General features: G+C 39.2%; 2 protein-coding genes across 3 annotated transcripts; one reads left to right on the top strand and one right to left on the bottom strand.

Annotated features, from left to right (window-relative positions):
- Positions 1 to 28: 28 nt before the first annotated feature.
- Positions 29 to 6915, top strand: LOC146575720 (uncharacterized). Of its 2 annotated transcripts, XM_085270560.1 has the most exons (3): positions 29 to 2159; positions 2484 to 2666; positions 6097 to 6915. In XM_085270560.1, the coding sequence occupies exons 1-3, from the start codon at positions 2057 to 2059 to the stop codon at positions 6417 to 6419; spliced, it is 609 nt and encodes a 202-aa protein (XP_085126686.1). In that variant the 5' UTR covers positions 29 to 2056; the 3' UTR covers positions 6420 to 6915. The 2 variants fall into 2 exon arrangements, with proteins under 2 accessions (XP_085126686.1, XP_085126685.1); XM_085270559.1 differs by lacking the exon at positions 29 to 2159 and having other exon boundaries at positions 2180 to 2666.
- On the bottom strand, positions 6889 to 26701 carry gucy2ca (guanylate cyclase 2Ca). The gene is made up of 27 exons (XM_085270556.1): positions 26065 to 26701; positions 24853 to 24965; positions 23308 to 23375; positions 23006 to 23224; positions 22791 to 22909; positions 22473 to 22572; positions 22257 to 22362; positions 22034 to 22178; positions 20093 to 20178; positions 19879 to 19996; positions 19690 to 19771; positions 19346 to 19439; positions 18814 to 18876; positions 18655 to 18726; positions 18463 to 18567; positions 17849 to 17935; positions 17464 to 17596; positions 15295 to 15432; positions 15009 to 15097; positions 14735 to 14826; positions 14364 to 14522; positions 10497 to 10689; positions 10152 to 10326; positions 8917 to 9015; positions 8694 to 8788; positions 8501 to 8577; positions 6889 to 7635 (listed from the first exon to the last, which is right to left on the bottom strand). Exons 1-27 carry the CDS (start codon positions 26285 to 26287, stop codon positions 7434 to 7436), a joined length of 3252 nt encoding a protein of 1083 aa, XP_085126682.1. The 5' UTR covers positions 26288 to 26701; the 3' UTR covers positions 6889 to 7433.
- Between the last annotated feature and the right edge of the window lie 1254 nt (positions 26702 to 27955).

Here is a 27955-nt window from a genome sequence, read left to right on the forward strand (position 1 = left end):
CAGGGTCATTTGATGTGTGAGATTTTAAAACATATGTTTGAGTGATTAAGTTTAAACTTTACTCAGATTTCAGTTAGTTTTCTTCACAATCTAAACTCAGTTCTATTAAATCTACATCAAATTAAGTGAGCTCAAGTTTAGGCTTTAAATCAGATCCCCACAAAAAGAGATCAAACCAGGACATTAGGATTGGAATCTCATCGAGCTCTGCGGTGAACTTCTCTAAATGAATGTGGCTCTAAGCCTCCATCAGTCACTTATCACCAGATTTAGCATTAGAGTTCTTAAGCCTTTGATCTTTTGTCACCAAAGTCAAATCTAGTGATCAAGTGGATTGTTCATGTGAGTTCGAGGCTTTCATAAATATTTAATGGAAAAGTAACAAAGCAAGACAATTCGAAAACTTGTCTTCTTCTGTAGCTGTCTCCGAAAAAAGTGATTTTTGGTATTGGCCCGTAAACCTATGTCAATTTAATGAAGCAGAAAAATGTTTATAATTTTATACATACTTGTAATTGGCTGTAAAGTCTTATTTTACATCATACATATGACAGCTGGGATAGGCTCCCGCGACCCTGAAAAGGATAAGCGGAAGCGAATGGATGGATGGTCTTATTTTACATTGTTGGAATTGCAGCTACTAGTACACAGATTGGAAAACTGATCAGTTACATTCGTTGGTCACCAAGACCGACTAGCAATCAAAATGCATTTCACTTTGATCTGCCAACAAAATAAAGAGATTTACACGTCCTTACCTGTCCTGTGGGACAGAAACGTTTAATGTTTAAATGTATCCAGATTACAGTTTCAGAGCTCTGATGCGCACTCTTCAAATTAGAAAATCCCAGATTTTCTGCAGCATTAATCTCTTGTCTTGTGTGCAAAGATATTGTATTTAACTGTTATTTTTGTTTTACATTCTTTATACATTTAATCGTCATCATTTGTGAGTAAGTTGCACTCATAGAAGCCGCCTTTTTTTCTGCGGAAGAAGAGTCACATGATCCGAGAAATGCTCCTTTTTTTTTTTTGTTTGTTTATTTATGCGAACACAGATCCGGGGTGTACCGGAAGCAGAAAACCCGACTTATCAGAGAAAGTTGATAACCATCGTCGCGACAATCGTTATCTCCAGCTGAGGTTTGGGGGTTAACCAGCTAACGCAAAGAAAGCCTGGTTGTACTGAACTCCCATCGTAGTTTTCCCCTCAGAGAGGGTGAGCTGCTGTTTTCATCATTGCTATCGTAGCAAGCGCAATTTGAATTTGAAAGTTGTGGGTCCACCTTTAGATGGTGCCTGTTTTTGTGTGTTTTTGTTTTTTCCTGATCACAGTGGGGTCACAGAAAGCATCTTTACCTGAGCTCACTGTGGTTTCTTTGCTTTAACTGTCTGTCCAGTGTGCTGAACCACATCACTGGGTGCTGAAATTTACCCGGTGATGCGCTTTGAGCATTTTAGCGGTTTGTTTTGTTCTTTTCTTGTATTTTTTTCTTATAGTGCATTATTTCTTACATGTCACTGCATCTCAGTATAAAACAGAGGTCTTATTCAGTGATATGTGTCTTTGCTCAAGGCTTGAGGACCAGCAGCATATAAGGTCAAATATCTGCATAATTCTTGGCCCCTCTGTGCAAAGGGTTCTGAAATCTGACCCCATGCACTGTGCATTCATTGCAAACAATATTTCCAGTGGTTGGGGGGGAAAAGACTGATAAAGCCGTCATGTTGAGATGTCTGCAGTGAAGAGTCTGTTTAATATAAACCTGCAAGTTTGAAAGTCAGGAACTCTTTGTTTTTGAAATAGAAATGTGGTCTCTCTCTCTCTGTCACGCTGTCCCCAGGAGACACATGTAGTGATTCACTCTTTCCTATTAAACGGAGGAACTGAAACGTCTGTTGGGCCTTCTGCATTCATTTCACAAATCCTCCCGTCATAGCCCTCCTCTGTGGCTCGCTGCTCTGTGTTTTTGTGTGTTTGTGTGTGTGCAACAAACACAGCATTAGACAAAGGCAACAGTCCACTTTACTTTTCGTTACTCACGTAGCACCAGGAATGGATAAGAAGTCTTGTCCTGAGGGAAAAAAGTTTGACAACTTAGTCCACACGTGTGTGCCCAGCAAGTCACTAATGAGATCTCACCCTGATCCACCAAAAGGTGAGTTTCACTGAATTCTAATCATTTTTTTCTGCCTCTTGGGCACAAGTTTGTTCTCTCAGTGTTCTGCCTCTGTCTTGGAGTATGTCTCAGTTGTGGATTCAGCATGTCTTTACAACTTTATCATGTAGACTTTTATTTTACCTGACTACCTAATACATCAACGTTATCATCTTCTTTTTTCTTGTACAGCCGCTTATAAAATGAGTGAGCGAGTCAGACTTGAGTTCATCCTTTTTCTTTCTGAAACTTTTCTTACATGTCAGAATGCAAACTGTTTAACTGTTGAGGTAGTCAGCATGTGGCTGTCCTCCCCCCTCACAGAGCCGCCCCTGACTGTCGTGAACCAGCTCAAAGCCATAAACACCACTGTCAAGCCCACTTCGATGGTGGTGCTGAGTCCGACTCTGTGGATTTCTGTGGTCGTGGTCGTGGTGGGGTCCATCTTGGCTTTGACTCTTTGGTTTATCATATACAAGCGACAGACCAGACGCAGCAGCACCTCCGGTAAGGACAACAAGCTTTTGATGGTTTGTGTCACTTAGAGTGTTACGGTTTATAAGTTTGCCTAACAAGTGAAAGATCCCTGGTTCGATCACAGGAGGAGACACAAATCCCTTTGGGGTAGTGTCAGGAAGGGCATTCGCTGTAAAAATCTACCAAAATCATACACGCAGACCTCCCCGCTGTGACCACCGCTTGTGAAAAAGGAGGAAGCTGAAAGCGGCTTTTATAGTTGTTTAAATTCCGCTCATTAGACTAAATAGCAAAATATACATCAGATGCTTTTAATACATCTAGTGATCTAGAGAAGTTATAAGAGGTCTTTTCCTAAGATACATATTTTACAAGACAACATGGTTTTTGAAGCTGTGGAGAGAAGTCGGTTTACTTAAAAAGAGGAGATCTGACACGCAGAGCTGACAGTCGGGTGGAGGAAACAGGGCTGCAGAAGGGCAGGTGATGAACTGTGACGTTCAGCACAGTAGAAACTCCACAGTTTCTGTTCTCTTCTTCTCACTTGTCCCAAGGGTCAGTCCCGCTCCCTTACCATCTATTCTGGTTTCAGCACACATCCGCTGGTTGGGCAAGAAAACGTAGGCACCCCCCGCACAACATTGAAAACACATAAACAGACTCTTCCGTGCCAGAGGTTGTACAGGGCTGTGAAAAAGTATTTGGCCCCTTCCTTATTTTTTGTGTGTTTTTGCTTGGTTATATTTATATGTTTCAGGTCAACTAACAAATTTTAACATTATTAAATACAAAATGATGTTTTGAAATGATTATTTCCCTTCTTAAGGGGAAAAAGTTATCCAAACCATATGTGAAAAAAGTAATTGTTTGCTCAAAAAATTAAATAGAACCGGTATGACAAAGTGAAGTAGGCTGAAAGATCTCAAACCAGCACAGCATGCCACCATCTAAAAAAACTCTGAGAGACAAAGTCATTGATATCTATTTGATTACACATTCTATTAAATTTTATTTATCCAGCGCCAAATCACAACAAAAGTGGCCTCAAGGCGCTTTATATTGTAAAGTAGACCCTACAATAATAGACGGAGAGAAAACCCCAACAATCATATGACCCCCTATGAGCAAGCACTTTGGTGACAGTAGGAAGGAAAAACTCCCGTTTAACAGGAAGAAACCTCCAGCAGAACCAGACTCAGGGAGGGGCGACAATCTGCCATGACCAATTGGGGAGAGAGAAGGAAGACAGAATAAAAGACATGCTGTGGAAGAGAGCCACGGATTAATAACAAGTATGATTCAATGCAGAGAGGTCTATCAACACAACAAAGCAATTTTGAAAACTTTGGAACTCCACTGAACCACGGTGAGAGCCATTATCCACAAATAGAGAAAACGTGGAGCAGTGGTGAACTTTCCCAGGATTGGCTGGCCCACCAAAATTACTCCAAGAGCGCATCCATCACTCATCCAGGAGGTCACAAAATAACCCAGAACAGCATCTAAAGAACTGCAGGCCTCACTTTCCTTAGTTAGGGGAAGTTCATGGTTCAACAATAAGAAAGATACTGGGCAAAAAATGGCATCCATGGAAGAGTTCCAAGATGAAAACCACTGCTGACCAAAAAGAACAAAAGGACTCGTCTCATATTTGCCAAAAAACCTCTGGGAAAATATTCTGTGGACTGATGAGACAAAAAATTATTATTTTTTTAAGATTTGTGTCCTGTTATGTCTGGCATTAACGAACACAGGAGTTCATAAAGACAACATCATAACAACAGTTAACTATGGTGTTGGTAGTGTGACAGTCTGGGGCTGTTGCTGCTTCAGGACATGGATAACTTGCTGTAATCAATGGAACCATAGAATCTGCTGTCTAGCAGTAAATCCTGAAGGACAATGTCCGACCATCAGCTCATGGCCTGAAGCTCAAGTGCACTTGGGTTATGCAGCAGGACAATGATCTGAAACACACCAGCAAGTCCCCTCTGAATGACTCCAGAAATCTAAAATAAATGTTTTAGAGTGGCCTAGTCAAAGTCTGAGCTTAAATCCAATTGAGATCTTTTGGCATTCATGCCTGAAAACCCTCCAGTGTGTCTGAATTAAAACAAGTCTGCAAAGAAGAGTGGGCCAAAATTCCTCCACAGTGATGGGGAAGACTCATTGGCAGTTATCACAAACGCTTCATTGCAGTTGTTGCTGCCAAAGGTGGCACAGCCTGTTATTAGGTTTCTGGGAAATGACTTTTTCATACAGGGCCATGCATGTTTGGATAGCTTTTTTCCCTTGATAAATGAATCCATTATAATAACAGCATTTTGTATTTACTCAGGTTTTCTTCGTCAAATACTAAAATGCGTTTGATAATCCCAAATACGCAGCTGTGACAAACATGCAAAAAAACTAAGAAATCAGAAAGGGGTGCAATTACTTTCTCACAGCACTGCATAGCCCGAGGCTGAACATTTGAATGCTACAGATTTACTTTGTGAAAACACAAAACCTGTGAAACTAAAACTGACAGTCTGACAGCCAACAGCAGCTGCTTTTAAAGGCTTCTGTGTCTGATGATGGCCTGAATCAGACACACGAGTTTTTGTGTTTCGTAAATACACCAACATGACTGTGGCCATTTTTTTCAATCTCCTGGAATGCAGCTCTTATTCAGCCTTAACTTAATTTAAAAAAAGAGGAAAAACAAAGAAAGGGCTGAGGAGAAGCTCAAGTCACTTGGGCATCCTTTGCGTCAGTGAATAATCTGTCGACTCACACCTCTTACCACAGGAAATATGGAATGTAAAAACATTACTGCTTAGCTGCGTTTTGTTGCAGTGCAGTAGTTCAAACATTTTAGTTGCACGCCTACATTTTTCCCAATCTTTACTTTGATAACAGCTCGTGCTGAGCTTTTTTTTTTTTAAAGTCACAGTAAAGTTTTCTCTAAGAGATGAAAAATTTGGAATTTAGCAAATAGGATGTAAATTAAAAATCATATATGCAAATTAATATTTAATTTAAATTGTCAGGAGGTTCACTGAACAATCAACTAAAAAAAATAGAATTTTGTGGCAATTTTTTTAATGGTACAGCCTTTAAAGGGGCAATATATTCATCCCAGGCCCGCAGTTCTGCCTGTGAGAAGTCCCGCCCACTTTCTGTGCAAACCTTCTGTTTTTGAGGGGCAACCAGTCAGAAGTCCTCTTTTTCATACAGAGGATTTATATACTCATCAATCTCATGACCTCGTTAACTGTTTTGATAGACATTCGTTTAATTATTTTAAAGCATGTTATGAACCTTTAATTTAAAGAAAAACACGATTACCTTTAATATATAAAAAGCACCTTATTGATCAATTGAGGAAATAAGGGGGGGGGGGTATAATGTTGTGAATGGCTGAGGAGTCTTTCAGCGTGAACGTTCAGTGACAGTTTTTCTGTTGTTTGTGTCACAGAGGATGGCATGCCAAGACAGGAACTTCTTCAGAAAGCGCAGCCACCTGCCAAACTGCACCCTCTGCCCTCAGAAAGAAACGGTCAAGCTGAGATATTTCAGAGAGCGGCAGAGGCCCCATCACCCTGCTCTCACGTGCACTCTGGGAGCCAAACAGGCTCAGAGTGGGAGAATGGCTTCACAGCTTGCAGGGACCTCATGATGCGTGGTGGAGCAGAGGTGGGCGGAGACTCGCCTGCATGCAGCACAATGGCGGAGCACAGAATCCCACTTCCTGCCACAGAGCTGGGTGGCACTGCTTTAGTTACAACTAAAACCATGTAAGGCTGCGGGTGTGTGGTCGTACTCTTTAAGCAGGCTGTGGGGAAACACATTTGTTTGCTCACTAACATTGTGGCCACACCTCTCCCTTTTGTGGGCAAAAAGCAAGTTCATTAAACCTTAGAGTGAAGACTTGGCTTCAGGTTGGGGTACAGCTTTCATGAGTACTGAGAGGGGTCTCCATGAAATGTGAGGTCGAAGTAATATTCTCTAAAGAGATGAAAACACACCTGTGTTCTTAAAAACGTATATCCACTGCATTTATACTGCACGTTGTACTCAGTATACTGAGATTTCTGTGTTTCTACCATGTTTTTATGGGTTTTTTAAAAATAAGATTACGATTTTCTACAGCTGTTTTTATTCCTCTGCACTGCTTGTGTGAAAAAAATAGTGTACCAGGTGACTGTATAGTTTGTTGTTTTTGCCGTTGTACAGGAAAAGTACAGGAACTGCTTTAAATCTTGTGTCGTATTTCAAACATGTTTTAATAAAACAAACTAAAAATCAACACAAATATTTCTGATGCTGTGAAAACGGAAAGGTAGCATCATTACAGTGCAAAATAGTCTTGATGAGTACTGTTTGGATAGAGTTCCACTGTCTTTGAAGCAGAAAAATATTTACACGATAAATATATATTTTCTTTATCACGTGTTGCTCAATCAGTGAGCTTCCTGCAGGCAACATTGAGACATAAACAGAAGGATGGCTCAAAGTAAAGAAGAGTGCACTGGGTATCCTCGTCCACGTTATCTGGATCGCTTATGGAGAAACATTTGTATATAAATATGCCGCTCTTTGTGCCACAACAGTAACTACTTAACATCTTTAAAGGATCAGTAAGGCGAGTTGATCTCAAGGCGTTAGGCTGTTGGGGATGAAGAGACGTGCTGCTGCGGCGTTGTCTCTCCAACCGATGAATGAACAAAGCTGTCCAAAGAAACCCAGCAGTCCTGAATCTAACTTGACAAACTTGTACAAAGTCTACGTCTTGTGCTGAAAGCTCTTCTATGATCACAGGTAGGTGCTCGGGTTCTCAGTGACAGCTAGGTGGAAGTACTCTGGCAGGCTGTCGCTCTGCGCGCTGCTGTTGGTCTCCCTCCGGCGGATTTTGGTGGACAGGGTCTTCCTCTTTTTGAAGCTGTCCCCTCCACGCTTCTCCAGACTTAACACGATCATCTCTGCCAGATCCTTCTGAAGCGACTGGAAGTTCTCCCTGAGACAGTAACATTGTTTTAGATTATTGTGTAATGATGTAAAACTAAAATTAGGTATCACGCAGGTTCTGAAAAAAAATGTGGAACGGTAAAATATAAATTGAAAACCAAATGCTAGCCTACAATATATTTTATCTAATATTCAATCTGTCTAAAAGAAAACTACATTACAAGGGGGAACTGCTCTTTATGAACTCAGTGTGCATAACATCGGACAAGCTTTGAACCATCCCTTAGATCCATAGGTTTTTTGGATTGTGCCACAATTATGTAATTTTGTCAGATCAAATATTTTAAATGTGACTGAAGTGCAGACTTGCAGCTTTAAAACAAGGGGTTTAACAAAAACTATTGTATTACAAAGGCTCAAAAGTCATTGGACAGCTGACTGACAAGCTAGCTATTTCACTACCTACAAGCAGACGAATGATGAAAAATGTTTTCAACAATTTGGAGCCTTCTTTGTGATATTTTTTCTTTCATAATATGAAAAATACTTTCAGTGAGTGCCAGGTCTGAACTTCAGGCTGACCAGTTTGACTCTTTTACTGTAACATGTCCACAGGGTAGTCTGGTATTGTCTCGCTAAAACAAGCAAGGCTGGAAAAGCAGTTATCTGAGTGGCAGCATGTATTACGCCAACATCCGCATAATTCATCCTTATGTAGTAACTTTTTAAAAAATTTACAGTTAATTAGTCTATCAATTAACAAATGAAGCACTTTAAAGTAGGTGGTAATCTAACAATATAAAGAACATACATTATTTATTAAATCATAATACTGTTTACGTATTGTGTTCAGGGTATACCAGAGTTCTTCAACAGTTTGTGTAAAAATTCTTTATTGATAGGACTTTACTCACGCGCTCGGTGGCGTCGGCAGGTTGTAACTTCCCCCGGTCACGCCTGTTAACCAGTATGTCATCATTTTTCCTTTACCCTGTGGGTGAAGTGCAGACAAACACAAACACTCACACACACTCGTGACCTCAGTTTGTGTGGTATGGCATTTAAAGTAAATAAGTAAGTTAAAAAGCCCAACACCACCCAGCTCACCTTCAGATACGTCTCTCCTCGTTTTTCATACTCAAACTTGCAGTCCGTCCTCTGCAGGATGTTGATGGTAGACTGGCTGACATGAATTCTCAGAGCTGGAAAGATGATGTGAAAAGCAGCCATCGGACTCTGTGCTTGCATCTGCCCTCCCTTTGTGCCAATTCAAGCTAAGCGCCTAAGCTGCCAGTGTTGTGAGTGTGTAAAATGTGTGTGGTTGTCTTACGCAGGCCTGTGGACTCCATCCGTGAAGCCGTGTTAACCGTATCTCCAAAGAGACAGTAGCGAGGCATCTTCTTCCCCACCACTCCTGCTGCACATGGTCCTGGACACAATTACATAACAAGATTCAATTTATGCTTCCTTTAAAAAAAATGTATTTAGTTTTTTATTAGCATATAATTAACATTAACCTACACGTATATTATTTGGCCACTAGATGTCAGCAGCTCCATGACAGACAAAGGAAAACCGAGTTTGAGGGCTACACACAGAGAGGTCTAAACTTAATGGTTTATAGAATTTTTAGGAGAACATAAACAAACATGAAATTATGCTGGACTTCTGGGATGTGCAAACTGATATTTCCACTAATGCACCCCCATACATCAGAGATAGACAATTATGAACTGAGTGCTTGCTGCTGAACAGCTGGACGATACCTATACCTCTTTAATCTGGAGGATGTGGCACATCCATGTTTGCAAAAAAAAAGAAAAAAAAAGAAAGAATGTTTGGATTCATCTGACTACAAAATACTTTTTCACTTTGTCTCAGTCCATTTTAAATGAGTTTTGGCTTAGCATAGACAGAAGTGTTCCTGCATCATGTTGACGTTTGGCTTCCTTTTTACATGATAGAGTTTGTATTTGTAGATGGCACGGTCGGCTGTGCTCACAGATAATATTTTTGGAAGTGTTGCTGAGCCCATGCAGTGACAGAATCATGTCTGTGTTTAGTGCAGCGCTGCCTGAGAGTCCGAAGATCACAAGTATCTTTGTATTGATTTTCAGTCTTGGCCCTTGCACGGCGAGATTACTGCAGATATCTCAATCTGTGATCATATTATCTAGTGTAGAGATGATCAGTTTGTCGAAGTCTTCACAATTTCACTTTGAGGACCATTATTATAAAATTGTTCCATAATTTTGAGACATAAAATCTTTGCAGATCTGTGAACCTCTGCCAATCTTTACTGGTAAGAAATTCTATATTTTCTCCTCTTTTTTCCAGCTTTTTCTTGCTGCTGTTAACAAGCAGTTGCCAGGAGTTTTCATAAAATGTTACATTTATTCAATTTAAACATTTGATGTATTTTTTATTCTCTGTTGTGAACATCATTTGTGGCTTTATGAAGTTTGTAGATCATTGAACTCTGTCTTTATTTAGATTTTACACAGCATCCCAACTTTTGCAAAATTCGGATGAGACCATAGTAAAATCATTGTGAATCTCTGGTACCTGAATGTACACCAATACGGATCCATAGAGGAATCCCAGGCAGGTGCTCCAGCTCAAACGTCCCCACAAATGATAGGATGTCCAGGGCCATGTGGGCAATGTCCAATGCATGCCTGTTGCCGTTACGTTTGGGCAAACCGGATGCAACCATGTAAGCATCTCCTATTGTTTCAACCTACGAGACAATGGAAATGTAACTTATCTATAAAATCTTTGTCTTTATTCAAAAAGAAAATATTTATGTCTAACCCTAAGCACTTTCTTAGAAATGATAGATTAATGCTTAAAGAAATTGTGACCTCCTTGATAGTAGAGGCCTGGATTTCTGTTATCCTGCTAAGCTACCTTGTAGACATCATGGTGATCAAGAATGCTGTCAAAGTTCTTGTAGATTTCGTTGAGCATATCGACCACCTCCATGGGGGTGCTGTAGTAGCAGAGGGTGGTGAATCCCACAATATCACTGAAATAGATGGTGACCTCCTCAAACAGCTCTGGCTCCACACTCCCCGTTTCCTTCAGGGAACGCACCACTGGGCTATGGAGACGCAGAGAGAGTGGAAAATGTGATTACTGTCAGATATATTAATGTTACATGACTACAACATGTAAACATCCAAATACAGCATGATGGGGGTTTTCAGCCTCTACACGCAGTAAATGCTGGAGTGTAAATTCTGCGCTCAGTCATGACCAGAGATGGGTAATCTGATTACTTAAACAAGCACCGAGTGCGCAATGACGTAATGGGAAATTGACAGAGAAACTCGCGGATTCTTCCACTGACCGCTGCGGCACACCTGCACCAGGGCAAACCACCCCACTCCTGCTTTACAGGTGAAAATAGAGCAACAGGACCGCTAGTCTTTGATTTTATTTATTTTCAGCTGTGTTTTACTTGCATCTATTTGAAAGACTGAGTGTAAACACAAAAAATATTTTATTTTATGTGCTGGAATGTGCAGAAAATAGGTTTAAATGTTAAACAAATTTCTTCAAGTCAGAGAATGTTGCATATAATTTAATTTTTGCTTGATGCATAAAGTTAAAAGATTAAAACTAATAAAACAAGTTTTAAAAAGAGACTTTTCCATTTGATTACATTTTGTATGATGGATTATGCAGAAAAAGTAGAATTGGGCTGAAAGATCTATCACTTTATCACCTATTCAGGTTGTAAATCGTGTTTTTAAAAAGTAACTAAGTAATTAATTACTTTTGAAAATAAGTAATCAGTAAAGTCACGGGATTACTTTTTTGGGGAAGTAATCAGTAATTAGTTACTGATTACTTTTTTCAAGTAACTTGACCAACACTGGTCATGACTATGCAGTTATAAGGCTGCATAGTCAGATAGAATGCCCAGAAGAGACGGCGGTCATTACTTCAACAGTAAATACACAAGTGTACAATCAAATTCATGATTAGATTTGTGATGGCAAAGTCACTTTGAGGATGATAATCCATCTTGTTACAGCGCAACGAATGCTAAATCTTTTCTTCCTGAAAGGCAATCAAAGGAAAAGGTCTGTATCTCTATCCAAATAAAAATTAATGAACAACAAAAAATGGACAACAACAAGCCTCCTCCCTACAAAGCTGACCTAGCAACTTATTTCTGACCTCAAAAAGTTGGAAGCAGTTTGATGGACAATATGATTTTTCAATAGTAAACCCCAGGCCTGATATAATTCTGACCATTATAAAAGCTGGATGCTGTGCAACAAAGTATTAAGTGTTTTTAATACTTCTTAATATTTTTTCTTCTACAAAAACAAATAAAAGAATGAAGTGTGGTGATTCTATAGATTTTGCCAGGTATTGTATTACAAAATACTCCAATTACCAATCACTGATTATGATTGAAAATTTGTTATAATTATATTATGTTTATATGTTATGATACATGTGTTATATTTGATAACATTATTAATATCAGTATTCATAAATAGTGTAAATCTGCATAACCTATGTCCCTAAACAGGTGGATATTTAGAGGGGTTTGTTTTTTTTAAACAAAACCACTGCCTGCTGCTGCTAAACCTGCTTATTTTTACTAGAGATGGCACGATACCACTTTTTTATGTCCGATACCGATACCGATATCACAAATTTGGATATCTGCCGATACCGATATGAATCCGATATAGTGTTTTTTAATCAACAAAACTGTTTTTTTTAAATATCTTGCTGCATTTTGTATAAGTTCATACTCAAGTTTAAAACAACAACTACACTAAAGCTATTCTGTTATACCTATATGCAAAAAAAAAAAATTCATAGTTCAGCAATACTGATCAATCTAATAAACTTAAACCTGCACCATCCTCCCTATTCTGGTATTTTAAAGAGTACTTAGCGTAAATATTAAGCAACCTAACTAATAGGGTTCCAACTCCCAGCAACAACAAAAATAAATAAATAAAAAATAGGGAACCACCCCTCACGCTCCACCTCATGATGCTTAATCAACGTAATCAACCTTAATTTGATGCAGTGTGAAAAAAAAAATGCACAGAAATCAATTATTTTTCAAGAAATATTAAATAGATTCAACATCTTTCTTCAACAAAATTGCAGACTGCACAGATGGTACCTTCCCAAAGGAAAAAGTACTATAGCTTACTAGGGTATATATATTAGACTTAATAGTTACTATATACAGTAATTGACTTCTATTCATTTTACATCAAATTAAAACTTTGGGTGTAAGATTCGGATAATTATTTATTAAAAGCTAGACATTTTAAATGAGAATAAGAAAGAAAAGTATGTCTTTGTGCCCCCTTTTCCCTGTTAATGCCCTATCGGGCCCCCTGGCTAAACTTGCTAGATCCGCCCCTGCACAGTTACCAGCCGTCAGCTATGTAGAAAAAGGTCCTCGAGTAGAAAGTAATATTAAATAAATTCTAACAACAGCTGATCAAGCTTAAACGTGCTGCTGTTGTTCAGCCGCTGGTTTCCTCTTTCTGGTGCAAAGTGGGCCAAAAACAAACCAGAGAGACGGACTCGCGACAGAAAAGCCGATCAGCTGATCATTAAGCAGTTTCATGATTGAAGTAGCAGCAAGAAGAGGCAGTCGCTCCATATATCGTTTGTTAAGCTTAACGCAGGAATGCTTTACAAACATTCAGAGATGGACTTACACACTTGCTTTACTTCTCTCGGGGATAACTTTGTCGGCGATGAAATGCCGGGTTGCTAGCGAAGCTCCACATGCTATCCAGACCACCGACAGGTCCCGCATGCCACAGCCGCTCTATCACGTGATGCATACTGCTCCGACGTGCTAACGTTCTGAGGTGAGTTACGGCGTGTTGCAAGTTTTGTGAGGTGCTTTCGTGATATTTAATGGATCGGATTACATTTTTTATTTTTGTCAGATATCCGATCCAGTAATTTAGGTCAGTATCGGACCGATACCGATACGTACGGAGCCCCCCAGGGGACATGGGAGAAAAAAAATTAGGGAGGAAAAAAAAAAATTAGGGAGAAAAAAAAAATTAAGATGGACTTTTGCGAGATCTCGCAAAAGTATTGCGAGATCTCGCAAAAGTATTGCGAGCGCTCGCAAAAGTACTGCGAGATCTCGCAAAACTCCAACAATGGCGGCAGCTACTTAGTTGTAATATTACTCTTTCTGGGTCACAAAATACACTTTTAAGATATTTTGAGGCGTGAATGTAGTTGTGTAAACGTCAGATACCTGCTCGGTTTACAAGACATCACATATTTGCAAAAGAGCTCCGACGTTTTTGGAGATCTGACACCCACTAGCTCGAAGCTAACGGGAGGTCGAGACCTACTACAGCCGGGAGGAACACCGCTTTCCCGGCACATCGTGCCTCGACCTCCCGGTCGGCTTCGAGCTGGCGGCCTCCGAAGAATGCGGCTAAAACTTTTGCGAGCGCTCGCAATACTTTTGCGAGCGCTCGCAAAAGTCCGTCTTAATTTTTTTTTTCCTCCCTAATTTTTTTTTTTTCCTCCCTAATTTTTTTTTTTTTCCTCCGTAATTTTTTTTTTCTCCCATGTCCCCTGGGGGGCTCCGTAGATACGTAATATCGGATCGGTCCATCTCTAATTTTTACATATGTGGTGTGCAACACTATAATCAGCACAACATATACAGAAACACTGTAATGAGGAGGAGAATGCAGACTTGAAAGTTCCTGGTGTCAGATGCCTCTGAGTCAGCTGAGTGTAAAAACCCACCCAGGAAGAAGCATAAAGTTGAGGCGATCCGCTCTGTCCCTCTCAGCTTTGTACAAAGCCGTTCTCTCCTCCACGAGCTTCTCCAAAGTCCTGGAGTACATCTGCAGACGACGGATCAGGTTGTCCATGTACGTCTCTGTGGCTTGGTTATGGAGGTTACTGCATCAGATCAAAAATGTTTTATATCACCATATCAGCTGTTACTGCTACTTACTGCTCTTCATTTAAGAGAATATGACAGAAAGACGTATTTTGAGGAAAACCTCCTCACTTGGGTCTTTGAGGTGAGGTGTTTGGCAGTTAGTTCGGAATGTGTCAAGTTATAAAAATGAATCGAAGCCACACCGAAGAAACACACAATGGGAATCTACCTGAAAATATTTCCAAGCGTTAACTCGATTCTTTTAAAATCTGGCCTCAGTTCTGGGTCTTCCTCCCAGCAATTCTTTATCAGTGTGTACAGCTGTATAGACACAGAGATACACACAAAACACGCATAAAAAACACAAAGAAAAAAAAGAAGAGGAAAGTGTTTTTTATATACTTCATTTAGTTGAATGGATCCATATAACTTTATAAACTCTATAAGAATCAGGGTGTGTTGCTGTAACAGCTCCTTTGCGTTTGAAAGGCTTTTTTTTTTACCTCAATCTCTCTGTCTGACACACCCTCAAAGTTCAGGTCAGGTCTGAAGACATTGTGCCCGATAGGATGCTGCAATCTGTAGATCTTCTCTGTGGGTTTGCACAGCGGTCAGTTAAACAAGATAAGTATGGGACACACGTTACTCTGTGACCTCTGTGTTTCACAGTGTGCCGAATTTTGCATCTTGTATGTGTAAAATGGTCTTTAAATCAACGAAAACCGACTGACAAAGACAGAAATACATTTTTTCAGTTCTGCTGTTTATGGCTGTATAATGGTGGCCTACCTCTAACATCAGTGCAGTACTCTGTGTAGAAAGGGGCTTGTCTCATAACAATCTCATGGGCAATGATGGCATAGCTGTAGACATCGCCTTTTGGAGACACCCCAAATTTACGAAGATGCTCCGGGGCGGTCCACAAATCTGATTGGACAGAAAACCAGCACCATCAGTTTATCATCAGTTACTTTCACCAATCAGAATCACACCTTTCAATGTCAGACACATTTTTCAAATATATTAATTCTATGTTTAAATCTGCAGCTACCCTAACCCTGAACATAAGTTCAGCATTTACAAAGTCAGCCCCCTTCATCTGACTTCCCCTTGTAGCCAGTGCTCATCTTAGCCTGGCTTATTAGAATGTTCGTCAGACATATCTTCCTCCGCTGTCTTGCAGTACTTTGAACAAAAAATAAGAAGACTTATCTGAAATTACACGTAACCCAGTGAGCTGCTGCTGGAGCAAAGAAAAAGGTTAACTAGTCTTTGACAGCCAAGCCACAGGCGGTGCAATATTTCCTCAGCCTGACAGAAACAGATAGTGACTCTCTATTGGAGATCCTTACTGTGTGTCTCTATGGGAGCTTTGTACAGGGATCTCCAGCTGCCCCTGAAGCCTATTACAGGTACAGTAGACAAAGCAACACCTCTGACTATTCATAGTTGATGTGTTTGAAAAGATAATAATAGTGATCCTTCAGCAATGATGGAAAGTCAGGCAAAGAGATTAACTGTTTACCTGCAGAATGAGTCCTGATTACATCTAACAGGCCAAACAATCCTGACTTTATCCAGCAGCCTCTACAGAAGTTACTGAGACCTCACCCCAGTTTCCTGAGCCAGCCTGGCTGCATTTTCTGCTTCCCTGCAGACCTCAGACCCGCCACTGCTGTTACAAGGTCCTGGGTCATGGAGTAGAAGCTCCTCGGCAGTGTTACTGTTACAACCCTTACAAATGAGAGCAATCTCTTTTGTTTTTTAAAACAATTGTCCAAGTGTGGAGAATCCACTGGTGAAAAAAAGTCTATGTCTGGCTGGTCAAGGAGAACTTTAAAATAGCATCTATGCTACTCTGTGAAGTAACATGGACGCCATTTAAAACCAAGGTGATTGCTGTTTATGATAGAGATGCTGCTGCTATGTGTCGCAGCCAAATAGCAAAATTCTGCTATGTGGCTCCGAAAGTCGATCAGACCCTGCCCCCTCCAAAACAGGATGGAGTCTTACCCAAAGAAATTTTGCATTTTTTTTTTTGTGTCTACAGCTACTGTAGAGGTTCTACAGCAATACAATAGTGTCACGTTGTTCTTCAGTTAAAAATTCTGTGTTCTGATTTCATTAGTAGCCTATTTAACTCCTGAGAGTACTTTAAAATAACTCTCTGAATTAAAAGCTGTTTTTTTTCCCTAGTTTATACCTTTTATAATTGTTGTGTGTTTTGTGCCAGTTTGCTGCCAGAAAACTAATTTGTTTTTCCTTCCCAGTCTTTTTTCCTCACACTGACTTCAGAAGTCAGAGAAAAACTAACAAGAAAAGCTTGTCATGATTTAGTCATGCATTGCAGTCGCCGTAAGGTAATGTCGGAGGCCAAACCAGTCATATCGTTGCTTTAGTTAAGCTAATGTTTATATTTGATTAACATAAATCCTGGACAGTTTATGAGGGGAGGATTATTATTCAAGGAAGTCAGAATACCAGGAGCAAACCCATGCAATCAGAGGGAGAAGAGGCAAACCCTGCACAGAATGGCCACAGCCAACGGGGAGGTTGGCTGATGCTGTGATGTGACGGTGCTAACCACCACATCACTGTGCTCACCTGACCACAGACATGTCATCCCAAGCTCAACCAACAGGTAAAGCAAGAGCAAGGCAACAATGACCATTAGAGAGCCGTCAGTCTAACCCATGCTGGCAACCCTCATTAGAGAAGGATGATACAACCCAAGCATATAAAACACAATTAACCCAGTTAAACTCTCTAAGTCAAGAAATGATATGATTAAATTAAAATCAAGAAATACACTCCAAAAGCTTCAAACACTCAAAACTCTCACACAAACACTCAGAACAGAGCAGGATTCTAACTCAGCAGGAGCTTTTAGGAGAAAACGATGATCTCAGAGCTTAGATCAATACTCAGCCACACTGATAACATTTTTTTAAAGCTTACCTTTTCCTGTATTTAGCATGGTGTTGCAGCCAAAGTCAGTGATCTTGACCACCATACGGTTGTCGACAACACAGTTGGAGGACTTGAGGCGGCCGTGGACTGCAATATTGCTTGAGTGGAGATATGACATGCCCTATCGAATATATACAGCAGAGCAGTGGTTATTATTTGCTATTTCAACAATTTTTTATCATGTGTTCTGGTTGTTTTTTCTCTTAAGAAAATCCTGAAATTATATGTTGTTGAAACAAAATATGTGCTGGAGGTGCTTTAAATGTGGTATTTAAAAACAAACCAGTTACCCAAAAGAAAACAGGCAAAATAAAAATAAAAGAAAGCATTTAATAAATCACATACTCAGAAAGGCAACTTAAAGAAACAATACCTTTGCTATGTCATACATGACTGATATTTTAAACTCCATATCCATGAATGTTTCATCTGGGTAAGAGATCCTGTCACTGAGAATGTACTGGGGGGAAAAACATGAGCAAATTCAGGTTTTAGCATTTTTGGAAACTGAAACAAGTCTGTGTGTGAGAGAGTCTGAATCATATGCATTCATACACACTATAAGTGTTCTTTAAACACTGAGTGTCCATAACTTATCAACAAGTGAACATCAAAGTCACTGTGAACTATGTGAGCACTGAAAAGTCAAATCAGCATAGAGTCAAAAATTGTGTTTTTCTGCATGCAGTGTGACAAAAAGCAGACACAAAGCTCAAATCATCTCAAATTAGTTCTTTGAACTTTGTAATCAAACGGCCTCCACATCACCAAATCTCAATCCAGTCGAGCACCGTTGGGAACAGCAGGTGTAACTAATGAAGTGGCTGGTGAGTGCATTTCTGTGCTCATGGGTGTTTGTTTTTTTTATTGTTATACAGATTAGAAAACAATCTAAACGATAAGATAAACTGATTTACAAACAGAAATCCCAGCAGCAGGACCTGATATGAAGGTAGAAACAGTGTGTGAACGTTGCTCTGCTCTTACCCTGAGGGAGCCCCTCTGACACAGCTCAAACACACCGTACACACCATATTCAAACTTCACTGTGCCATAAAATTTGGTCAGATTGTAGTAGTCAATGCGCAGCAGCTGGAACATGAAGACAGTCGCAGGGAGAGTTAATTATTTTTTATGTACTTTTATTAACCTCTAAGATAAAACGCAGAGTTATCTTACAGTGTTGAGCTCAATCCTCTGGTCCTCGGTGAAGTCTCCCTCTGTGGTTTTCAGCTCTTTCATGATTACAGGCTGGAGAACACAGAGAAAAGGACCGACATGATCATTTCCCTTTGAATCTTTTTAAAATCAGATATCAATTTTTTGGATTGCTGATACCTTCTTGTCGTAGCGGCCTCGCTGCCTGAAGTATATACTGTCCTTCCTCTTATCTTCATCAATCTGTTTCATAAACACACACATACATTCTTATCTTGAACTGCCATAGATCTGAAAGCTTTTTACATACATTTTAGGACAGGTTTTATTTTCAATAAGATAGCTGCAGATGTATGGCCCTGTTCTAACACAAGAATCACTGAGCAAACAGGTCCAAAACAGAGCAGGCATCCATGACTTAACATTCACCTTCCTTCTAGGTGTATCATGTTCAACATGGGCTGCAAAGCAGCTTGCAGAGGCATTAAGATCATCTGTTATCACCTGGGATTGTGTGACTCTTGGACATCAGTTTCACTTTTTATTGAACTTTAACAATTTAGCACATACTCTGACATTTTCATGTAGTCATATCTTATTTATCTTGTTTAATGCGTATCAAAAAAAAAGCCTTACTGTGTCATAGAGCTGCATTTTTTCAGCAGTCAGGGAATAAAATCTGGAGTTAAAGTTTGCTGATGAGAGCATTTACCTTCAGAGACACTTCCTTCTCATCCAGAGGGCCAATCAGGTGAGGTTCGATGTGAGACCATTTCTTCTGTAGACAGCGTTCTTTCCTGTTCTGCCTGTCAGTAAAAAAATATTTTTAAAAAGCATGCAGTAAATGATCGTATATGTTTACTGCATAATAAGATGTTGTTGCGCCAGGTTGAAAAACACAAGGCAGTATTTGCCACAGAGCTGTTACCCTGTCCTCCTTTACCTAAATAAGGCAAACACTGCCTCATTTTTTCAGCTCAGCTCTAGTGATGCACTTGTGCTAAAATGTGACATGCAGCTCTTCTACCACAACTGGGAAATGAATCTGCAGTTTACCTGTAGAAGATAAGAGCGACTCCCGTCACCACCACAACGCTGAGACTCAGAACAATCACAATGATTTCCTGCATGTCAAACTCTGAAAGCAGACATGCATGAATAGAGTAGAAGATTCAGAGCTTTGCCTTGAATAAAGCATTAAATCATTCTGTAAATTATTCTGCAAAAAGTTCATGTGTGTTTTACCATCCGGCATCTTTGGCTCGTCAGGAGGCAGCTTGTTTCCTGCCCACGGCAGAGTGGGGTTTTGGGTGTAATTGATGGTTTTATTTAGTGATGTATCAAACAATAGCAGAGTTTTATACTACAGAGGAAGAGAGAGAGGAAAAATGTAAGGAAAAAAAACAGCTATTCACTTTTAATGCAGCAGTGTTAACTGATTAATAAACAAAGGTTTCACCTTGGCAGTGTTAGCTGATGTGTAAATGATTGAGAAGTTAACATCTCTGTCCCCATATTCATCAAGCACATAGTGTCCTCCCATACCTGCTTGCACACACAATCATATAAACAAGACAATAAAACATTTTTGCATTGTGCTTTTCCAAAAAGTTTCATTTAAAAAAAATGCTTTGACTCAATGTTACCTAAAAATTTGACATGAAAAACTGCAAATAATTATTTCATTATCAATAAATTCTGTTTATATCCTTTATTAACTGTTAGGTAATTGCAGCTATACAACATGAGAAATCTGCATTTCTGAAAGTCAAAGTTGATCTTTTGAAGCTTTGTTTTTTCTTTTTTACACAATAACTACAAAACATAGAGATTCTATATACTCCAATCAAAATTATTGCCAGCTGAACGGATTAACAGATAAATCACACACAAATTACAAAAAGCACTACTCGAAAAATTAAAGTAATGATTAGGGTGGCAAGAACTGCTGCTCCTGGAGTGGCCACTGGAGGTTGTCTCCTAAAGTGACTCAATCCTTATAGACTCCCATGTTTAAAAGCCCAAAAACTACTCATCCATTTGTATTTTGTTAAAACGTAAAGTTCAGGATGTGGCTGCTTTGACTGCTGACGACGGTAACACTTTCATAAGTGGAAACTTGATTTATTGTATACATGCATAAAATAATACACGTGAAACTTAAATTGTTCTATGAATGTTCAAAGAGGGATTCTTCCTGGCCCTACCTTTCACAATAAAACATGTGACTGCTGTAAATAAAATTGATTGGTAGAGGCAGGATACACATAACTCATAACGCATAGAGACAGACAACCATTCACACCTATGGGCAGTTTAGAGTTACCAATTAACCTAACCCCTCACATGACTACATGTCTTTGGACTGTGGGCGGAAGCCGGAGTGCCCGTAGAGAACCCACGCAAACAGAAAGACCCCGCCCTGATGGTTGAAATGAACTCAGGACCTTCTTGCTGTGAGGGAACAGTGCTCACCACCGTGCCATTGTCCTGCCCTGATAGATTCCTAACGTTATATATAACAAACAACAGTTATGTGAATTAAACAATTGAAAAGCTGTTTATTTGTGACTGCAGTAATGACAGAAAGCATGTGTATTTTCATACAAGCGTAGAACAAATCAAACCTCCATGTAGAAATCAAGAGGTGACAATCACTTCTGGCTACAAAAAAAGAAGCCATTTTCCAAAACCCCTGACATGCAGGCTTCATAAAACTGAGCCCAGAAGCAGGTGACCTTATGGTGACTCATCCATCTTTTATATACAGTCTGTGGCATCCCATTATTGCTGTAGTCGGTACAGAAAAATAAATCACAATGGAATCGTTTTCATACCTGTACCTTTTAACCATAAAGAAAAATCCAGAAGACCGACTGACCCTTTTACTTGGGTACAAGTAAGAGGGCAGGATAAGAGTTAGCCAGAAAACAATAAAAGTTACCATAAAACAAAAGATCAAGGGCTGTAAATACTCACTTTGATCTCATACTCTGTATCTTGGAGGACAATCTCCACATTACAGTGAGCTGAACTGCAGTAAATATTAACTTGAAGAAAAAACAAGCAATGAAAATCTCTTTATCCTTTCAAAGTCATCTGAAGTCATCTTCAGGCATGATTGGTTTTGTTGTATGATAGCATCCAAAACCTCAACACAGAGCAGCAGAATTTAAAAAAGAGACGGCGGTTGTGTTTTAATGTGAAAGCCATCTTTGTTCCTCAGCTGCAGTCAAACGTTGATCTAAGCAACATCAATCTTGTGGGCATAAAATAAAAGAATGTTTAACTCATCCTTCTTATTTCAGCTACTTGAATAGGCATGGTGTCCTCCCGGATACTGCTTATCACAGTCCTCCGGCATTCTGCCTCCAGCTGTGTTATCTCTGGTCATACGCACCATAAAATGAGATGTTTCCAAATGGGTTGTCACCCAGAGAGCCATTGTCGGTCCCGTTGTATTTTTGCATGCTGAGCATCCTCTCTCTGAGTGCTTTACCAAACAGCAGAGTCCCATCATGATATCCAGCCACATAATCATTTATCTGCACGAAAGAATGGACGATAAAAGACCGAGCAGTTACTTCATGTGGTCTTCTTTCTAAACTTGAGGTGCGACTCACCGTTTCATTGAATGAAGAGCTAGAGGTGTAGTTTCTCTGCGGCAGAGTGACCACTAAGACACTTTCCATACCCGCAGAAGATGTGGTGTTTAAATAATAATCAGGGCTGAATGAAGGAAAATAGTTTCTTAGTATTAAGATTTCTTGATTCCCACTTAATAAAAACATTGTGGTAGCAGTGCATATGTGAAACAATAAATTCATGTCCAGGCTTACTTGTACACATCTATGAGAATAAACAGGAAGTCTTTGGGAATCTGGCCCACCAGCTCCTTTACTGAAATCATCTCATCAGTGTTCCCACATAAGATTAAAACTGAAAGAAATAAATCAGTTTTACAGTAAGCAAGAAGGAAAATTCTTCAGCTGTCTTTGTGCACTTCTTCAGTCAGACTACTGGTTGTTCAGCTCTTTCAGTCTTGACTACTGCTTAAATAATCAACTTACAATGAAATCCCCAGAGGACCAAGGCATTTTCTGCTTTATTAAAAAAACTATAAATTCTCAAAAACAGACAAAAATATATATATTCACTGTTGCTGTGTCTTTTCGGAGACTGGAACAATTTTTTCAGGCCCTCCTCTCCATGAATTGCCTCTGTGTTTGTGCCCAGCATAAACTTGTTATTTTGTGCCGTCAGTGCGTTGATATACCTGTGGCAAAGCAATGAAACAAATCAAAAAGCTGGTTTATGCTGGAGTACAAATGAAACAACAGATCTTATCCATAATCACTTGAGTTTGGCTCACCAGAAGCAGTCCTCAGATGCATTGTTGGTTTTCTTATAGACGTAGAATCGGCTCCACGGCTCCTTGAATGGCAGAGTTTCATTCAGAAAGTGAAGGAAAAAGTCACAGATCTTTCGTGCTGGAGGCAGAATTCGGGTTAGTTTAGGCTTGTAGTCACAAGAGAGGCCAAAACTTCCAGCAGAGATGATGGGAATGGTTAAACGCAGACCAATGTTTTCACTGGAGAAAAACAAACGGGCAAAAATTAAAAACTCATGAATTAAAAAATCTCCTGAAAGTAAAAGAAAAAGATCCATACTTACTCTACTAACTGATAGGTGGCATATGTGCAGGAAGGCCCCAGCATGACACATCCAACTTCACCATTAGCCTGAAGAAAGTTACAACTGCATTAAGGAAAATGAACTTCAGAGCAGTTACTTCACAGTCTGGTACTTGCATTTAGTCTTTTTGCTTCAATTCCTCCTAGCTCTGTAATTTTGCAATATTTCCCCAAATCCATTTCATTAGTCCCCAGTAAAATTGGACAAATCTGTTGCTCTTGACTGTGCTGGAGGAAGCAGTATCAGCTGTTTGGCCTAATGTCAGCTGCACTGACTGAGTTCACTATGTGGCATGCTTTGTCTACATTGCACTGTGCTTCTATTTAGCCTGGTGTTTGTGGTGATACTTGTATCTTGACATTCCACTAATTTATAAGTATCATAACTTCTATATCACCAAACCCTCTGGTAAACTTCCTCTTTAGCTCAGCTGCCTCTGTGACCGATGCACACAGTTACCTTCCAATCTAAACCAAACAAAGCTCATAGTTTAATCTCTTGCAAGTGATGGCAGTATCATCTTCACATAATCAATGAGTCTGTGGCATCAAGCACAAGTCATCAAGTCATCCTGCCCCCAACACCACTCAGAAAAATATTTCAGTATTTCTCTGATCTCTTTCACTTCTGCCCCCTTCCTCTCAAATCTCTGCTCGTCTGACACTGGACACTTGTCAGATAATATCTCCAAGCTGCAGACCTTATATACTGACTGTTGTTTACCTGAGGTCTATACTGTATGACTTTTTGGTACATAAAATGGGCAAAAGTATTGGGTCATTCTGTCTGCCTTTACAATCACTGATGAAAGAGTGGGTTGTTCTAAAGAGCTCGCTGAATTCAGACGTGCCACTGTAATAGGATGTCATCATTGCAAGAAGTCAGTTCATAAATTTCTTCCCTCCTAGATCCTCTATGATCAGATGTAAGTGTTTTTATTGCAAAGTGGAAGCATTTAGGGAGCAAAAGAGTTCCCAATCCCTTCTGGCATTAACATCAGCATAAAAACTGTCCACCGGGAGCTTCATGGCACCTTCTCTAGATGTAACATGTAGATGTCCCATTACTTTTGTTCATATATGAGGAAAGGTTATTTTACAAATCAAATATAAATATTACTATTATTATTATTTGAATTATGACGAATAACAGTGGTGACATTTATGGAAAAAGTCTATAGAGAGCTGAGGTCATCACTGATTTCTTTGTTTTCTACAGATGATGTTTTAGAAATAATATTTTCATGCATCCCCAAGAAATGAAAATGTCCATTCACGATGTTAAGTTCATGTTTACAACTAGAACTGTCCTGCTGTGTGTAATGATGCCAGTTACAAGCCAATTTAAGCATAACAACCTCAAACCATCAGTAGTTGCAGAACTGCAAAAACCCCTCAGACCTATTTACAAGATCTAAAACAAAGGCTTTAAAAAAAACTCAGGGGCTTTAGGAACAAGAAAATCACATCAGAAAGTGTTATGTCTGATTGTGCCCACTATGTTTAAGCAAGTAACCACACTTACGTTTAGTTTCTTGAGTATTGTCAACCCCTCGCACGTGCTGCTCCCGCAGCCCTGCCGCTTGTACAAGTTGGTGTTGAACCCATTGAAGTTAGCAGTCAAAGTGAAGTCTAAACCTTGTGTCATGGAAAACAAATTGATAAGAGTTATGAATGTCGGAAAACAATGAGATTAGATTAGTCTGACACTGGCAAAAATAGGTCTAATGGTTGAATTTGCATCAGAAGCAGGAAGAACAGTAACATTTTTTTTTTTTAAAGGGTCCCTTAATAACAGATACAGCAGATATGTTTAAATAACATATCTAAACATAACATATTTAAATCTCTAAATTAGTTTCATTTGTATCATATCTGTCAATATGTTTTTCCCCTACAGAATAAAATGCTAAAAATTACTTAAAATAGCATCATAACAAATGCTTTTGTCCACCAGAGCAGCTCTGGCTCCGCTGTTAACAGCACAGCCAAGGTTGTGTGTGACGGAGTACAGGATCAGAGTCGAATGGTGTTACGGGTAGCTATTAAACATTCCTGAGAACCGTGAGTCATCTTTTGTCCTTCTGTTGGCATTGACTGCAGAAATCTTGCATCAGTCCTTTTAGTAATAAAACGAGCAACCTTGAACTATTTAACAACAGCGAAAGTGACATATGATTTGGTACATAAACCACAAGTTAATGATGTATTTAACTTTTTCGTGGTAAACACGCACAAGCAGTAAAACACTGGTCAAACATCAGTGAGACAGATTCCTGGAAGAATGATTCAAATACACAGAACACTTTTAAAAGCTACTTTAATGGTTTCCTTGCGGGACCCGACTATTTTAGCCTCGCCTTGTACACACAGTAAAAGGACCTAGAAAGAGGTATCTTTTATATCTATCTGCAGGCAGCTTGAGAAAAATGTATTTATATGTTATATCTTTTTAACCTATGATAAATACAATTTCATGTGAAAATAAGATAATAGTCATACATAAATGTCATACTTTTAGACTAGGCAAACAAAAACCAAGCAGTCCAGTTTTTTAATTTTTAATTTTTAAGCTAAGTGTGAAAGTTGACAGTAAAGTATGTTTTGTGTAGGTTAATGCATTCGCAGAGAGACTTTTAAGATACTGCTGTATATATTGATACCCTTCTTGTTGTTCTTCGAGCCTGATGTGTTTTGTTTTGTGTGTTTTTTCTGTTGGGTATCTATCTGTCCATACCATACTTATCGTTCTCCTGCTTGTCAGCTAGAATAGCTTGTTCCACGGCCGCCTTCACAAGTGGCATGCTCCATTCATAAGTGTTGTCCTCCAGCAGTACAATATTCATGTAGTAAGAACGGTTTGAATTCAAACAGTCATCAATCATGTCACTGGCGACCATGGCGAGCGTAAGTACGCCCAGGTAAAGTAAACTGGACATCCTGATCACTGAGACTTTCATTTTTGCCTCTGAATTTTTGGCTCTAGTATAGATGTCAAAAATAGAGACCTCTGCTCAGGTAAACAGGATGCTGGAAGCACGACATATCTTCCCCACTGATGACAAAAGTTCAAAAACAGAAGTCAGCACATCTCTGCAGTAACCAAAAAGAAGTCGCTCTCCTGATCCGATGCCAAGAATCCAGGTAAGAGAAGTTTTGTGTAAGATCCGGCCCCCAAAACTTTCAGTAAATTCAGAATATCGAGATTGAAGACCAAAAAGAAAAGAAATAACAGCTGTTATGTTCCTCTTGGTAAAGACCGAGTTCTTTAATCGTCCACCTTAGTACAGGCTGGTCTCCTTTTGTTAATGAACAACTGCAGTGAGGCAGAGGGAGGGCAGGGCAGGAAAAACTCACACACTCTACCTGGAATGACACCTTACTTTAAAAAGTGACCAGGATTATAATTTACCCTGTTTATAAACACCAAGTTTAGACCTGCCTCCCTATTACCATCTAAAAAAAAAGTTTATTTCCTTGTTTTTAGCGATGATCCCATCAAGTGTGAGAACAAATGTCAGATTTTTAACAACAGCACATTAAATCTGGCTCCTGGAAACAGAACACAACAGTACACAGTGGCACCACTTAAACACCTGTTTTGCCTTTTTTCTAACCGCTTTGTTTCCTGCACTGTAGACGTCTTTACGCAGAGGCGGGGGAGAAGCTTTAATGCTGAGGGGGTCAAAGCTCACAGGAGGCCATAAAAGCGAAGGCTTGTGTGGAGCTGATAAATATTGCCGACCATAAAAGCCAGGTCGATTAAGCCTGTAAAATAAAACCTGTGCCACTGCATTTTCCGAAGAAAAAAACATTTAAATCCTCAGAGGTGCTGTTCAATGTTTTAAGTAATTTTTGAAATCCTCAGCTAAGTACCTTCTAACTAAGATAATCTGTATTTAAAACACTATTAGTGTATAGCTTATAAATCGTGTAATTACGACCCAATTAAGACAGTATTAATTATTATCACAAGCATCACATAAAAACCTATTTATCACATCAGGATAAAGGTCAAGAGCAAAGTCATAATAACCTGATAAATGCACGGATTTGGTATTTTCTGCTTCCAACTAACTAAAACTTTCTCCACCACAGAGTTCAAAAACCATTAAATATGAATTCACTTCAGCCAGTTATCTGACTTTTTGATTAAACACCGAAATCTTTGACTTTCAGTGAAATGTATTATTGAATAGAATATGTGTTGTCATGATTATCTTTTCATCACAGCTTTGCCATTTTGAGCAAACTGACACATAAAGTTAAGCTTATCAGACACTTCAGAACTCATATTAATCAATGTATGCCCTCATCTGCACTGCTCGTATGTGGAGTCCCCCAGGGCTCAATCCTTGGACATGTTCTATTTTCTTTATATATATATATATATATATATATATATATATATATATATATATATATATATATATATATATATATATATATATATATATATATATATTGATTTTTTTTTTTGATTTGATTTGATTTTATTGATTAGCATTCAAATTCAAATCTCAGTGAAAACAGTGAGAAAAAAAAAACAAAAAACAGTGAAAACAGAACAAAAATCTACCATAAAGAATATATATATATATATAAAAAACACCCAGCACGCCCCTGCG

The sequence above is a fragment of the Mchenga conophoros genome, linkage group LG4 (genome assembly GCF_057382185.1).
Source record: "Mchenga conophoros isolate Kocher_MC1m ecotype Shallow Benthic linkage group LG4, M_conophoros_male_GT1.1, whole genome shotgun sequence".
Taxonomy (NCBI): domain Eukaryota; kingdom Metazoa; phylum Chordata; class Actinopteri; order Cichliformes; family Cichlidae; genus Mchenga; species Mchenga conophoros.